Source organism: Anopheles nili, chromosome 2, assembly GCF_943737925.1.
Source record: "Anopheles nili chromosome 2, idAnoNiliSN_F5_01, whole genome shotgun sequence".
NCBI classification, from domain to species: domain Eukaryota; kingdom Metazoa; phylum Arthropoda; class Insecta; order Diptera; family Culicidae; genus Anopheles; species Anopheles nili.
In genome coordinates this window covers 41,088,983-41,105,635 of record NC_071291.1, presented here as the reverse complement: position 1 = coordinate 41,105,635, position 16,653 = coordinate 41,088,983, and the positions used below count along the sequence as shown (strand labels likewise).

At 49.3% G+C, this 16,653-nt stretch overlaps 1 protein-coding gene across 1 annotated transcript; it reads right to left on the bottom strand.

The window, feature by feature from the left end:
- Nucleotides 1–5,035: 5,035 nt before the first annotated feature.
- On the bottom strand, nucleotides 5,036–16,137 carry LOC128721315 (BCL2/adenovirus E1B 19 kDa protein-interacting protein 3). The gene is made up of 5 exons (XM_053815056.1): nucleotides 15,547–16,137; nucleotides 7,912–8,267; nucleotides 7,198–7,268; nucleotides 6,944–7,117; nucleotides 5,036–6,849 (listed from the first exon to the last, which is right to left on the bottom strand). The coding sequence occupies exons 1-5, from the start codon at nucleotides 15,677–15,679 to the stop codon at nucleotides 6,798–6,800; spliced, it is 786 nt and encodes a 261-aa protein (XP_053671031.1). The 5' UTR covers nucleotides 15,680–16,137; the 3' UTR covers nucleotides 5,036–6,797.
- Between the last annotated feature and the right edge of the window lie 516 nt (nucleotides 16,138–16,653).

Sequence of the window (16,653 nt, the reverse complement as noted above, 5' to 3'; positions counted from 1 at the left end):
GAAAGGCGTATCTTTTTATCTTCAAATAAAAATGATTTATCATTTCCTATGCAATAAAATGACATTTTGAACTTTAGTTTCGACACTTTATGTGTCGCATCAGCCTTTATCAGAGGGAGATGTATTATTAGTTTCTACGGCATTGTTTAGGGCGTTTGAGCTTCTGAACAAAACTAATATTTTAAACGATAGATTCGACCACATTCGAAACTGAATACCAAAACTGTTCCCATTAAACCTAATAAAAATATGTTTCCAATTTCAAAGCCGTGTTTGTACAGGTTTTTGTAACTATCTCAAGTCGAGGATTTATTTTAGTTTCTTAAAATCAGCTTCAAGCATTCTTTCAGCAATGAGTTGCAACGATTTGATTCAGTTTTATCAGCATACTGGAGACATTATTCTGTTGCAAGTCGTCCCAACCAGTTTCATGGGTGCAAATAGATCCGTTTGAGTTACGTTTGTTTTTCGAAGCATTATTCATAAGCTGAGTTGAAGGCTCTAACAAACCTTCAAATGGAACACCATATGTTTTATGGAACAAGCTATCGTTCTTTCAATGAAATATTAACCAAGCTTCCAGCGCAGTGACACTCTAATCGGGAGTTCGCGTTCCTAAGAACCTGTGAAGATGTGCGTTCGATCACCTGATACGGTCAAACGTGGAGAGAGCAGCAAACAAAAATAGACAACCAACCAACTCGGATTCCAGCTACAAATGCATTGTTTCGAAATAAATTCGAACGCCCCTTAAGTTTAAGCCAAAATCAAAGCTCATTGCCTTTCTGAAGACATCACGATGCAACATGTGATCAACGCATAATTTATCACCTCAGTTAACATGTTCCGTCTCAGCTTCGAATGATGCTGCATGGACTGAGTGGGACGTTCTTTTGATGAAATTTCGCCTGGCTACGTCTTGTGCAGGTTTGCGCTGCTTTTTACTCACCTAAGATCACCGGTTTGTGGCAACGTTTACTCCACTCGGTACTCTCGGTAGCAGCTAAATATGATATTTAATGCATCTCATGTCCGTCGTACGTTGAGTCCGCACAAAAGACCGTACAATCGTGCGATCGATCATCCTGTGTTGCAGGTGGTAACAGCACTTCCACGTCACATCAACATCAATATAACCTATAAACTTTGCATCACACGCTGAACGAAACTCTTCTCCACAGTGCCGTGTTCAAAAGTAACACTAAACCGTATACGACGCATCGTTCGGATTTAGCATTCGTGAGGTCACATTTGAGGCAGAAACCCAAAAACCAACCCGTGGCACATTCCGCGAATCACTCACGGCCGCCCAAAGTCATCGCCGTGACCGCGCGCCTTCGAGTTACACGTGCATTAAACATGCACGGCTCCAAAAACAGAACGCTCGCGCGGGCGCGCTTCTCGAGCCAACCTGTCAATTTGATTTGACATCTTTCACAAAACCACAACCGCTGGGCTGTCCCGGTTGATGAGCAAGGTGCGCAAGATGCACACACACCCACACGAGTGTGTTCCCCGGAGGCCGCTAGAAACCGTCCGTCCACATCGACACGTGAAAATTATGCACCATCTTCCGACGGCGCTACGTTTTTGGCGGTGATATTTCACCGGTACGCCGACATTTGACGTTTGATGTGGTTGCCGAGTTATTGCCGAGGAGCAGGCCATGGCCGCGCAAGGATGCAGCTTTTGGTAGCGCTGCTTGCGGTGCTGCCCGTCGAGCGCTTCCGTGACAGTATTATAATTTCATCTCGTTGCATTATTCAACTGCGGCTCCGGAGTGGCTGTGACAAGGTGGTTACAGCACTCCGGCTAGTGTCTCCGAGTAACGCAAGGTCCTTCTTAGGGGAAGTACCGCGGAACCAAGAAAGGGAACGATTTTGTTTGTGTTTGCGAATGTGCGAGTAGGTTTTCGCGACCTGGCGGTCGTTTTGGACCGCATGGTGACCGAGCTGCGAGATTTAGTTGAATTATTTGCACGCTAAAAGACGCAGTAGCCTTCAAAGAGCCTCTTTCCCGGGTTGACTTCCGAAACAAACAGTCCAAACCACGGGCATGCTGGGAATGGTGGAGTTACCAATTTTTTTATTTTAACAACCCCTTAATGAACACCCCCAAGCGAGGGTGAACAAATGCGTATCAACAGTACACATTTGTCGATTGCAAACGATCACTCACCTTACCCGACGCTAGACGGCGAGGATTTTGCTCATTGCTTGGAACGTTTTTTGTCCCTTCGGTTCATGGAACCGATAAAGCATCTTGTTGATCGAAGATGCAGCCCGTAATAGGCAATAATGGAAAGATGCATACGATGGATAATAGGTCCAGTATCGGGCGCATCCAGCATCATTTCATTATCCATCACCATGGCAAAGCACTAATCGCATTAAGCGCTAAAACATTCGAAAGATCCTTACGCCGTTGTGGGTGCAAACTTCTTTTTTCCCCCATCGTGGCATCACGCCTACACAACATTATGCGACTCGGTTCCATAAACTTGTCGGGCTTATCTCCTACCGGCGGGAACCAGAGAAACTTTTAATAATCGGCAAAACACACGGCGTTCCGCTGTCGTAGTCTTTCGGCCAACTGTCTGATCGAGCGTCATTTTCCATCGATCTAACCCGCTTTTCCATCCCATCCGAGCGGTTTTGCGCTAGCCAATTCATTAACCTTCATTACGCACTCGTCTTGCCGACGTCACGGACATCTGCATAGCTTTTAATCCTTTCCTTTCGCGAGGGTGCCCCCTATCGAAGACGATGGTTCTTTCCACGTTTATGTTGGGGTGCTTTTTTTTTACTTCTTTCTTCCTTCTGCACTCTCGCACCAAAAACCCCACCCGGATCGATGTAAATCGCGCTAGTCTTAATTCTCCCGCCACTCGAGGGCTTACGTGCGAGCGATAGAACGAGAAAGCACGCGTTGAGGTTTCACATTCACCGGCTCAAACTAAGGCTCGCTCTGGCCTGCTCGGGAGCAGCACATCGTGCCTTTAATTAGCAACAAGAAGCTCACATTGAGGAGCCTTCCGGTGAGCCTTCCTCGAACGTGCAGGCGGAAACATGCACACACACATACACTGAAGCGCCCCACGGGTGCAGCTTTGGCCGGGCGGAATGGCGTAATGTAAATTTACTTACTTCCACCGGTTGATTTCGTATCGATAGAGAGGGCGTTATCGTTCATTAGACGAGATTTATGGCGCTCGGGATGTTAAATCAACGAAGCAAACGTGAACGACGGCCCACAAATAGCCGCAGACGCCCATTTCGTTCTCTCTCTCCTCTCTCTCTCTCTCTCTCTCTCTTTCACTCGCTCTATTTCCCTCATTCTCTTCCTGCTAGATTAAAGCCAGGGTTCAAATACAGGGCCAAGCCTTAGCATGGCCACACTAAACCCAAATGGAGGCGCCCAGTCGATGGAGGCGCCCAGTACGGCTCGTGGTGCGATTCATGAGCCCGGATTTAATTTCCAATGCGAATGTTTGATCAATTCGAAGGGCGCCATCGCAAGGCGAAGAAAAGCGGCTCAGTAACGCGGGAAACCACCAGCCCCCGGGAGGGAAGAGGACGTTTTCACTGCAGCTGCTGGAGCCACTGCGCACTGATTTATGTGTGGGTGTTTGCGTGTGAGTGTGTGTCTCGGGTGGTGTGCAACGCATTGCACATGCCGCTTTGCGTAGTCAATTATCGATGATTTACATGTCAATAAGCGTAATCAAGGTTGATTGCGGAACGAGCCGCACCGTGGGCTTGAGGCTAATCGACATGTAGACCCACGCCCATGTAGTTGAGATTCACCTTCGCCTGAGCTAGGCGTTACGATGGTCTTTCCCTGTCAGCCTACCACATGCTGGATGGATCGGGGAACGATCAAACGGAAAAGGTGGTGCGATTTCTTCGTCTTATTTGTTCGGCAACCTTTTTCCCCGTGGCCCCGTTTTCGACGAGTGCTGGAATTTCTGGAAAAGTTTAAAAATAACCCCAAATATGCCCCTGGCGGCCGACGCAATTCGATTGTCCCTTATAATTAGCTTACCGAGCGCTACAAGGGTACCAAGGTAAGGCCCTGGGTCGGCACTGATTTTCCCTCACGAGCTAACCCCCGCCAGGTCCCGGGTGGGTTCCCGAGGGTTTGCCCGTGTTCGAAGGAAAATTTCATTACGTGCTTGTAAAACACAATCGAACGCGCGTTCCCAAATCGGAGCGGGCGGCAAAAGGGCCCCAAAGATGGCCGGTGTGAGACCGTTCCGACGCAAAAGATATTTGATTATCGTTGATAATATTTCGCCTTCGTCTCGAGACGTTCGTTCCGATGGCCCGGCAGCACCCGGGTGCCGTTGCGCCGTTCGAATTCAATTATCCGACGCAACCAACATGCCAGTTAAACTTGCCCCATGATTGCAGCACGGTCACGGGCTTTCTCTCGGTTGGGTTTTCCCGGTTCGCCCGGTCAGCTTCGAGCGAACAGTTCGGGAACCGCAGCAAGCAGCTTTGCCAGGTTGCCAATGGTGACCGAGCGACCTGGGAAATCATTGATCATGGAGCGAAACGTAATCGGTTTCAATTTCGGTTTCTAATGGCAACCGATGAAAACATGCTCGATAAGTTGTTTTCTCCCTACTTCCGAATGGCCATCCGCGGTGCGTTTCGAGCCACACAAAGGACAGCGTGCATTCTTTTCGAGGGTCGAAGGAACCGTTGGTGCTCGCAAATTCCGTCGAGGGTTTGCAATAGTTTCACCCTCGTTTAGCTGCTGCTGGTCAATGCGGGTGGTACCAATCGGCGGTAATAATGTCATGGTGAGAATAGCTCGGTTTCTGAAGCAATTTCAAAAATTGCAACATGACGTGGAACAAATCCCTTTAGCAACAGGAAGGGTTTTCCGCCATTTCAAGCGCGGACTTCCGTGGGTGTCCATTGACTTTTGTACAATTTATCAGATCCCCATCCATTTCATAGGAAGTTTATGTACACGAAAATGTAACCATGCAGAATTGGAAGCAAAATATCAGTAACCTCTTGGAGCTTTTTACCTTTTTTATTTTATTACTTGATGTGTATAATGCTTAAGGAATAATACAAAGTAAAAGTCGATCAGCTACGAATACCAATTAGTGTAGGGGTTCCACTGCCCACTCGCATCTACGCGTCCTCTCTTACGGGGGGCGTCCACCACTAGATTCCTTTCGACTTGGCCGTAAAATTTATCGACGAAGGTGCGGACGTGTGTGTGTTTGTGTGTCTGTGAGTACCTCAAAGGTTGCAACAACCTTCTATCTCCCGCAAAACACGTCGACGCAAGGGATATCTTATTGAAACGAACTCAACGGGTTAATGCGTGCGTAATTGATCGATTTAAAAAAGAAATGTAAAGTATACAAAAATCAAACGTAAAAAACATGAAACACCGATTACGGTGCCTTTACCGCGTTAAGTAAATCAGAATATGAACGATGATTTTGCTAAAGCTGTGCCAACCGAAACAGCGCCATAATCGCCGGGAGGATCACGCGGCAGCGCTAATTATGCTATAAAATTACGTCCTATAATCCCGTCGAACGGTGGAATGAAATGTTTCATGAACGATTTCACGCACGCTCTCGTGGATTTAATATCGATCGATGGCGAAAAAGCGCCAAATCAAAGCCAGGAAAAGAAATAAGCGATTTAAATAACAAACAATAGAAAGTGAATATAAAAAAAAATAATGAAAAGCCTAACACACTCGAAACTTATCACTTATCGCATCGCGGAGATATTTCCCTGTCGTACCGGTGTTTGCGACTTTTTGTGTTTTTTTTCTTTACAAACACAGAGCACACCCAACGGCACACTTCTCTTGCTCCTGTCCTCCTGCATGACCTGTACTTTCCTGTAAGCGCACGTTGTTGTAGATTTGTTTTCGCACAACTACCGACATCTCTGCCTATTAAATATTGTAGGAAAAATGGAATTAAATTGTATGGATTACATCGCTGCTTCCGTTCTCCCAGATCATATCAAAACACTACTAAACCTGCTCCTCTCCTATTCCTGTCCGGAGGAAATCGTTCGAAATCTTACTTTTGTTCCCACTGCGCACGTATACCGTGTCTTTTTTTTTCACTCGCTCCTTACCGTCAAATCTCGTGTAAAATCTGTCCTCCGCCTAAAGCTATCGTCTGGCATTCGCTAGTGTTCACTCACCTGCTATCTCTGCAGCGTGTCTTTCGCTTCTTCCACAACTTAGCCTATCAAAAGCGACACGTCTGGTTCTCGCTTCCCCCAATCTGCTACTGCTACCGTTTGTATCTTGTCCACATGAGAAAACACACCAAGTATCCCAAACCAACGGTCGCTTCCTATCTCTACCATGCGGTTCAAAATCATGCGCTTGTTTTGATTTGACACGTATTGAAACGTGTCTCTCTCTTTTCCATGCCAACACCAGGCCAAGACAAGAATTTCGCCCCCAAAACGCTCCGTCGTCCTTTCCATCCCCCACTACACTTTTGGCTTATAATTTGGACTAAAACCGCACGTAGGACGCCACTTGCGCATCCCATCGCGCATACGATACAAAGTAAATGCGTTACAATGCGCACGCGGTCGAACAAAGCACTGTTTTCCGGAGCGATCTCGAGTTCAAGAAAAGCCCCAACTGGAGCATTGGCAAAGTCTACTGTTTTTTTTTTCTCTATTAGCCCATGGCGTGACGTGAATGGGAGCACACGCTACAGAGCAGAAGCTTCCGGTCGGGACACTTTCCGGCGGGATCGGGACGACGAGCGCTGAAAACCATTCGCGTCTCTACTCAATCGAAACGCGGGTCAGCTGTAGGCCCCGTTTCTGCAGCCAGGCGCTAAAAAGAAAAGCCACACAAAAAAACATGGCATCACAATCATCGTACGTTTCGTGTATTGGCACGGCGACCACAGTAGTGTTGTTTGACGTACCCAATGCCCGCACCAAGCAGCAGCGATAATACATTCGTCAGAACGATCGAGTACAGAAACTCGCGGGAAAACACCGAATATTTACAAAAACGGACCTGCCGTATTGAGTAGCCAGCGTGGATCGGTTTGTTTCGGTCGTCCTGTGATTGATTGGGATGTTCGAATTTCCAGTTCCTAAAACGAGACAGATCGTATCGTTTGAGTTTGCAACCATAGCAACCGGTAAGGTAAGGCTGATGGCTACCAATACGCACTTTGGAGGTAGCTGGTCCGGTCGACTGCTCCAGTCCCATACCCAGTCGGTGTCTTTTACGGTGTCACCATCCTGTAACGAACGAAAAATGAAAAACCATGATTAATTTTAGCGCCCTCTTAGATAAACGCTGCACGTCCGCTACGAATCACCCCGGGGATCGAGTGCAATGTGATGCAATTTCAATAAATTCTCAGTTAATTATCACAGATTATCGCCACGTCGGCCATCGAAACGTGACGACCATCTGGCTAGCATCGTGCAATAAAAGCCCGCAAAGCATAACACACAGGCTGCATCATTGCGTTGTCTGTTGATTCAGAGTAACGGCAACAGATTGTGCCATAATTAAAGCTGTCGTATCGCCAATCTGCTAAAGTGTTCATCAGGTCCCACAAGTGGGGATAAAAAATAAAACCCCCCATATCGAATTCGCACATTCGTTTTGAAGGGGATGCATTTTCACGTTGCAAGTCTGTAAAGGGAATTTCATTCTACACCCATTCCAACGCTAACTGACCACAAAAACAGCTCACATTCGATCCCCGAGGATCGCTTAAATCTCGCCGTGTCGTGGCTCACGTTACACCAACGGAATTGGGGATGAAGTGTCGCGTTTCCGTTTGACATTTGAAAAATGAGAATCCCCACACAGTGGCCTCGGTGGCCTACGACCCTCTCGTACACGTCCGGTCACACGCGTTAACGGCTTTACCTTGTTGACGTAGTTGATGTAAACGTTTCGGAGATCTTCCTCCGTGGCGGCTAGCTCGGTGTTGGGGCTGTTTGGAGGCGATTTGGGGCTTCCGCGGGGTGAGTTTTTCCGCGAACTCGTCAGGGACGCGACGCGGCTCGATTCCTTCGATTCGCGTTGGGCTTCCCGCAGCAGTCTTATGTACTCTTCGACGGACGCAAATGGTAGCGGTGTTGTCGTCCTGTCCGGGCTCTTCGTTCCGATGCCGGCCAGTGATGGTGGACCGGTAATGGCACCACTTCCGGTCACGCTTCCTCCGACCGATGATGGTGCTCCACCGTTTGGGCTCGTGTTCGATGACAGCTCGATCCAGGACTCTGCGCAGAGAGGAGAGACAAGCGAGAGAACACGTTTTAAAAACGGTGGATTAGCTGCGAATTTAAACGGCTATAAAATTCGAACGAATCGTCTGGCATCGATACAGCGAAATCGAGCTACCAACGAGCTACTCGCATTCCTTCACAAACCCAACGACCGTGTGGCCTTGAACAGCGGCAACAATGCAGCTCTCGTTGGGGTTTAAAACCGAGAGAATCTCACCCATGCAAGGTTGCTGTCTCGGGAGGGATTGTTCAGTTTCCCTCCGGCGAGGTTGTTTGTGACGAGGTGACGGTTAGCTTCACTTCTCGGACATCAAGCTCTCCCCCACTGCCAACCGGAGTGTTGTGCATGTGTATTAATATTAATCACGAAGAAGCGACACAACAACGACGATGACGTGCCTCTTCCCTCGGCAGTATATGCTGATTAGTGTCGTTCAGGAAACGCTTCTGTACACGCCACTCAAAGCTAACCCCAATGGACGGACTATTGGGACGACAGGAAGTACTCTCGAATGAGAGGACAAACCAAAAGTGCGCACCAATCGGTCGGTTTCGGTTCGATGCTTAAATGCACCTAAAACACGCAACACAGCACGCCGAAAACACCGCACAGACCCCTAGAAAAGTGGGTCATGTCCCACGAAAACTCGTTTCTACCGAACTCGAACTGTGACGCCCGAAACATTGGCCATGGCTGTTGGCTGCTACGACGATGCGACGAGAAGTCAAAAAATCCACCGGCTAAAAAGACAATGGATGAAATTCAACCATAGTTCGTGTGGGGTCAAAATGGTGGGCTCGTGACGGCAGCGTGATTTAAGCCACCGTAAAACGTGCTTCTTTGTCGTCTGGCGTCGTCAGCATGGGTGCCTCTTGGTAAATAAACACATATCCAAACTCAATGTAACCAATGTTTAACGAATCATTATTTTAACCTCATCGACGGGTGAAGCAGCGCCACCTCTTTCGCTCACTGGGTCGAACCGAATGCAACATCGAGACCTTAAATAACCACCCTCCATTTACGTGGGGTGGATATAATTGTTTAGATATCCTCGCCCATGGAAAACCCGACACAACGCACTTGTTTGCCGGAGTCGAAGAAGCTTAACGAGCGCATTTTCTGTTTATCGTCCACATACGGAAGCTGTAATTCATTGGACTTATTTTTGTTTATTTTTTTCCTCATTGTTTCATCCCCATGCAGCACCCGTGTTTCATTCGCCCTTGCGTTCACAACAAACAGAAACGCACTCGTGGTGCGGTGAATGCAAACGCGCCAAGACGCTCAAAACTTGAACGTTAAAAAAATCAAACACACTCGAACCGTCTAAGCCGCACCACTTCACGGGCGGTTCTGATAACGGCAGAGGATGGCCCACGGTAAGTGGTTCAAGCAACAACAAACAGCGAAATAAAAAGAACTACTCAAGCCAAAAAAATGCCATTGAAGTAGGAAAAATCAACTGACGCGCGTCAACGTCGTTCTGTGTTGTGGAGTGGCTCTGGCTCTCCATTGCGTCGTCCATTGGTTTCCCTTTTCTCACACAAAAATTGCATTGACCGGTCATTGGTAGAAATAGACAAAAGGCATCGCTCCTGGGGATGCACGTCAGCGCACGTCGCTGCCCCTTGGGACCGTTTTTCCCGATGACGTCAATCGTTTCCTTCCCCGTACGGAAAAACGGGGCTTTGTGTCCGGGTCTGGCGGGCCAAACACGACGCGACACACGTCCCAGAAGAAGGTGTACGCTCCAGGCGTCGATCGATGCGTCGGAAAAACTCCCAACCAAACACAAAGCGCCGGATGGTGCTGGGGTTTTTCCTTTGTCTAGTTGGCGGGTGGAAAACCCCAGAGTGTATCTAATATCCGCATAAGAAGATCGTTTGTCCCGCTTTCCCGAGGTCAGAGGGATGCGTTCTGCGCAGACACAACACACGGCGGCCCTCCCTTTCATTCCAGGTGGGAGGCAATGGCGTCCTAAAATGGGAGGCAATTTTCCGACACGCCATCCAGACGGGAAGAAAAACCCCATGAATAAGCACACGCGCCGCACGTCACAATGTGACACAATCGAACACAAATCGAGCGGCGGCTGGGCGACCTTCATTAGCGTCACTTTCGCTTTCCTCTCTGAGGAATGGCCATCCCCCTTTTTGTCTGTGTGTGGGACACACTCCGGAAAATGCCGGAAACACTGGCAAATGGCCAACCCGGCGGCCGGTGACTAAGTCGTTTGTTTCTTTTCGCTCGCGCACACTATGCACCAAATGCACCGGGGTGCAGCTTGCACTTGGCGGCGTGCCGGCTGACATAAGCTTCGTGTTGCCGTAGGTCATGTGTTGTTCCCACCCTTGGGCACGTCGTCGTAGTACAGGACCGGTATGGCAAGCGGGATGTGACTAAACACGCGCCAGATCACGTCCATGCGTTGTGCTTGTGCTCGAAAGATGGCCAGAGGTTAAAATCGGCACAGTGACAGTGTTGTGGGAAGACATTACTAGACGCCTCAGTGCGGTGTCTAGACACTCGGGGGAGTGTAGTGAGAATGTTTCCGTGTGTTTGTGTGTGTGTGTGATGAGTTCAAGGAAAACCTCAGCCAGTTCCGTTAGCGGGCTTCTAAGGATTTCCTAGCTACAGCACGCGTCCAGTGCGTGGTTGAACGCTCATACCGAACCAGATCTGAGGCGTGATCAACGACCTGGTAGGGCATGATTGTAGCGTCTATGTGGAAGCGTCCCTATCGTGAAAACCCAGTCTGACGGGAACACGGGAAGAGTTGGGTCATAAATTGCCCCCAGACAACTGACGCCACTTAAAGGCAAGGCAGGTCAAACTCATCGCACTGGCGGGCTAACTTGTAATCAAATGCAGTTGTTGTACTTACCGCTCGAAGTCTAATAATAGAATAGCTAATCAGACGGAGACCGGAGAGATTATTTTTGGCACACTTTTGTTGCCTGACGCATGCACCGTTGAAGCTTACTGTATTGAACCAAAAATATTGCTTCAATCCACAAACGCATCTCGTGCAGTTGTTGATAAGACAAAAATACTCAAAGCGCATCGTGCCGAAAGTTTGACATGCCAGCTCAGAAGGACCCCGCTTGTAAGAAAGGCCACAATGAGTGAACTCGTTCGCAATGGTTCGCTTTATGAACCTCGATACAAACGATAACCTCACTAAATGGGCTGTGAATCAAACTCTGATGAATGCAACAGACCAAAGCGGACCTCAAAGCGATCACAGCAAGTCCACTTCCGAAACAATTTTCAAAAAAAACGCATCAGTTGCAAAAAAAAATCGGCCCAGCTCTCTGCCACCCATCGGATGGCCGCAACCGATGCCTTATTATAACACGCCTTCTGCTTGCTTCAGTTTGCTTCAGCCCGATTGAGGAAATTTGCTTTGCAATGGCTTTTTTGAACGATTTTGAAGCTATTTTTGCAGACCGATTGCAAAGCGCACAGCCCAGAGGGGATGATGTTTAGACATTTCACGTGCAAGTGTGTTTGTTCGCACTCGCCCACTGCATCGTATTGGGGGACTGGCACTTCTGTAAGAAGGGGGATGGTTTGATCGACGAAGGGTGCCTCCTCCACCACCATTGCAACATTCATTCGACCGACCGATCGCCCTCCACCCGCTGGTGGAATAAAAGAAAGAGAATGGCAATCGAAAACAACACCCCCCGACGGTGGTTGCTCGTCGCATCAAGCACTGAGGGTGTCTGTGAGTGGGTGTGTGTGTGAGGGTGGGTTAATAATTTTCCAAAACCCCCCTCCCACCACTTCTCGAACAGCCAACCGAAAAATCTATTGCGTGCGCGAGACACCTTCTATGGCTTCTGACGAATTTTGGCCTCATTTTTCAACCGCCCTCCTGTGTTCCTGATTCCACTCGCCGTCTCTTTTTCTTCCTCCACTCGCCACTTTAAAGCGACACACAAATCGTTGTCAAACAACCGTCCCACACAATAAAGGAAACCCCACACGAAAGCACTCCAGAAAGCGCAAAATGGCCGGTAAAGTGTTACCTTAAGTCTCCGAATAAAAACAAAAAAAAACCGCACCCCCGAAATGCACCCAAAAAACGCGCCCGGTTTCTTTATCAGTTAGCAGTGGTTTTGGGGTGGGAGGGGGGGCAAGACTTTTTTTTCCACTAGGTCAATTAGTGAGCTCCTCCCCCCTTTTCTGCGATAAGGCGAAAAAATGGGCAACGTCAGGAAAAACGAAGCACAGCAGAGAGAACGAACGAGAGAGAGCGAAGGGCAATAATAAAAATCCGCTAAACCGCGACAGAAAATTGGGCGATTGGGGGGGTGGGTTGGTGGAGAAACTTGGGGGGTGGTGGTGAAAAAAAAAGCTAGGTCAACTCAACCAAACAAGCAACACCCGCCTCTGACCGCGGGCCAAATGAGGTGGAGGAACGCGATAACAATATGTGTCGTCTAGTCAAAGAGGGTGGCAACGCTCTCTGGCTGGCTTTGGCTGGCTGGCAAATAGTAATAATGCGAGCTTATATTATTAGCCAAACTGCGCGACCGTCACAACAACCCCACTAACTCCCCGGTGATAAGAGCGAGTTGTTGCATCCGGCCGTAATTAATTCAGCATTGAGCACGCGAGCCGAGCATCATTTCCTGCGCGCGGAGATGCACAAAACAAAACAAGAATCCACCCCCATCGTCCAATGCACGATTGCATCGGGCGCGCTCAGGTGTCTCAGGAAGGCCGAGGACAACGACGCAGCAGCAGATTGTCCGTCGCAGTCGGTTGCAAACAACCGGCAACCTTCTCTACTGGTGTTGTTGTTGCTTCCCTCTGTTGACCGATTCGTCACCATTAGGTGAGGAAATGATCGTTCAACAAACCCAACCCTCAAGCCTCGAAAGAAAGAGGATGCCCTCTCGATGTGGCTGCTGCTGTTTGAGTGGCTCTCTGATGCCTCACATCAACAACGTAGGGGTTGCATTGTCACCCACCCACCCGGGTGGTTCCAATATTGACCGATTGGGTGAAGGAAACCGTCAGGTAAAACAGGAACGCAAACGAAACCGAGACAGCCCAGGCAATTCTTCTGATGCGATTGACCTACTTCCCTGTTCGTGCCAACCCGACCCTGGGTTGGCTGGGTTACTTTTTGTGCAAATCGACGCTAACTGAGGCAGGTCGCTTATCTGCGCGTTTGTGATGATGGGCTCACACATTTCGTCCACAACTTATTCGCCCTGACCGACGGTTGATGGAGCACGGAACGCAAGGGAACACACACACGGGTAGATAGCCCCGCATCCCAGACAGGTAAAGCCCAAACGCAGTAAACACGATATTAGTCATCGCGACTTGTTTACGGGATGCAACTGCGTCTCAGCGACGACGTTTTCTAACGGCTTCATCATCACCAACCAGCGGCCTATATCAACCGCCAAAAGGTACAAAAATAGATCCTCAGGAAACTTAGAACTTTTCCCGCGCATCATTTTCCACTCGCCCTATTTACTACGCTAGTAAAATGGCGCATCTCTCTCTCTCTCTCTCTCACTCTTGGTGCGCAATTTTACGCGACCGGTAAATACCTCCGACCGGTCAGTTCATTCACCGGCCCTGGTAGGCGAGCAGCGAATAAAAGGGGGAGGTGGGCGTCAACAGCTTCCGGTTTTGCTTTATTGTGAGTTTTTGCATTTATACACCTCGGTGGTGAGCTAAATAAAAGCTACCCCATAAATCATCGCAACGCTCGCGGGAAAAGGCGACTTTTTGAGCTTAAATAAATAAGCGTCGTTTTGCGAGCGCTTTCAAAAGACATTCGTCACATTCGTCTAAAACCCGGGGGACAGAGCTCGTTTTGTAAACATTCGAAAGGGGGCAAAAGTAGAATGGCACATTCCGCGGAAAGGATGCCACATGCCGTGGGCAACGAGAACTAGGAAAACCTTCTCCGGACGATCCTTTCGCGGATTCAAAGTCATTGTGCATTCCGTCATCCGTCGATTCGATCTGGCTGACCATTGATTGAGCTCATTGGCGCACGTCATTCCCGAGGAGAAGGTGATGATCAGCTCATCGGTCTTATCGGTAGAAAACCCTCCCCACCAACATCGCCACTGAACCCTAACAGCAAATGGGTGGATGATGATGATGACGAGGACAAGGTTGAGTGGTGCCCTTTTTTCCCGCAGGATCCCGCGATGGTTCGTCTTTCTCGCCCCGTGTCGTCGGCGTCAGGAGCAACAACACCGGCTAGCCAACCGGCTTATCAACCGGGAGGGATTGGGTATTGACCACCACCGGGCGGGCGCACGCTACCTCAGACGTCCTCTATCGTACGAATCGGGGGGGAAAGTTAATTCAACCGTCGAGTGGACGTCGCTTCTTTTCTTTTTGCGTTGCAATGTGAGGGAGCGAGCTACACCATCGTCTCTTATCAGTAGAGAAGGAGGTGTTTTATTTTTCGTTTCTATTGTGCCGTGATTTCACTCAGCTCTTTTGTTGGCGATTGAAACGAAAGTGAACTAAAGCTGGCAGCTGCCCAACGCGTGCGGCGTGGACTTTTAAGCCGGACTAGTTTTTGCCTCCATTTGCTAAGGGTTTGTGGCGCGAAATGGAATATTCTGTTAAAGGAAATATAACACACACGAGTGCACGGGAGGTGCATTAGCATATTTCGCTGCGTTAATTTAACATTATTCTGCAACGAGCGAGCGCCCGTCGAGGAAAAGGGGGAGAGAGCAAAAAAAAACACGCACCAAGAATAACCTTCAATTCGTGCAACGGACCGGAAACGGAACTGCACCATCCCCCTGCCATCCCTCTCCGTGGTTTCCATATCATATCCTCACGCACGAAAGCAGGAAAAGCGTAACAAGACACAAAAGAGAAGGAACAAAAAAACACACACCCAGAACAATAAACACGAGATGAAAAGGGGGCCAACAACGAATTTCATGCCGCTGCGACAAAACAAACGCCACCCAGATCGGCGTATATGCGTGTGTGTGTGTGTGCATGTCCACGCCCGGGGTAGTGTTTTTCCGCTCCCCACTCCCCTTTTTGGGAGGGTTGAATGGGTGGAGAGACGATGAGGCGATGATGGCGATTCTCCACCACGCCAGCGGAGAGCCCAAGCGCGCTCGCGAACGCAGTAGGCTACGACGCAATAAAGCATCTCGCGCGCGCAACGCACGTTCTTGTTGCGTGAGAAACAGTATTGATTGCGCGTGCCAATGGGTATAGCGAGTAAAAGTTTGTATGCACCAGCATCGCACTTACCTCCGAGCTCGTCCGGGCCCAGCTTCGTGAGCTGGCTGCTGGTGGACGTGGCCATTGCCGCCTTGCTGGAAATGCTGCCTCCGCTGCTAACCAAGCTGCTTTTGTCGCCCGTCAGATTAATCGTACGGAACATAGCTGCCCACTTCTCACTCACGCTCTCTCTCTCTCTCTCTCACTCACTCGTTTCTTTTCCTAGATCAACTGCAACGGTTCCCGGTCGCAAGACGCAAGAAAATCGTTGTCGAGCAATGCACTAGATGGAACGTGTTTTTCTTTATGTTTATTGTTTTTTTTCTCTCTCTCTCCCTCTCGTTTGGTTTTTGGTCACGATATGTCCCTATCCTTTCCTGGCGTTCGCGCGCTACGCCCTTACCGTGCGCAGCTTTACAACTGCAGCCAAACGCGGCGCTCTGCCGTGTGTCGGGCGTTTTTCCGTGTTTTCCGTTCGAGCGATGCTGCTGTTTTGTAAACAAAGAACGCTCCAAAAGCGTTCGCGCGCTACGTCACGTAGGCGACGGTCGAAGTGAGCGGAGAAAAAAAATAAACAGACTGTTCTCTCTCTCTCTCGCGCGCGCGCGTGCACGTTCTAATGCTCTCGCTCGTTCCTTTACGACGGCTGCGGGGCTCTTTTTGCACTTCACTTGCGCTGTACTCACACACTCGCGCGTGTAAACGCACCCAAAGGGCACTATGTGTGTGTGTGCGTGAGCTCGCGCAACTGGACGATGTCAATAAAGTCGACGCTTTGTTTACAACGTAATGGCGCAGGTTTTTTTTTTTCGTCAGCTCACCCCCGGGTGCCACTAAAACGTTCCACCGGGGCACGGGCACAAAACTTCCCTACACAACGTCACAGAACTTTCGACGCCAATCGATTCACGCCTACGCACTACAGCGAAGGGCGCGTACAGTGGCCAACGCAACGGTAATTCCGGGAACGCGTCACCAATGTAAACAGCTGCTACTATCGCAGGGCAACACACGCCCGAGACGCCTGATGCGCATTTAACGAACGCAAACTCCGCACCAAGCAGACGGTTCTTCCCTGTACGCAGTTCCTTACACGCTGGCACTGGGGAGCTAGTTTTGCGTGTGAAACAAGCGCAC

What these genes read in the sequence shown, in the direction of transcription:
- LOC128721315 (XM_053815056.1), bottom strand. Translation starts at nt 15,679, where the DNA reads ATGTTCCGTACGATTAATCTGACGGGCGACAAAAGCAGCTTGGTTAGC. An exon ending in GGGCCCGGACGAGCTCGGAG is followed by an intron (nt 8,268 to 15,546) that starts GTAAGTGCGATG and finishes CTCTCTGCGCAG; the next exon opens with AGTCCTGGATCGAGCTGTCA. An exon ending in CTGCTTGGTGCGGGCATTGG is followed by an intron (nt 6,850 to 6,943) that starts GTACGTCAAACA and finishes TTTTCTTTTTAG; the next exon opens with CGCCTGGCTGCAGAAACGGG.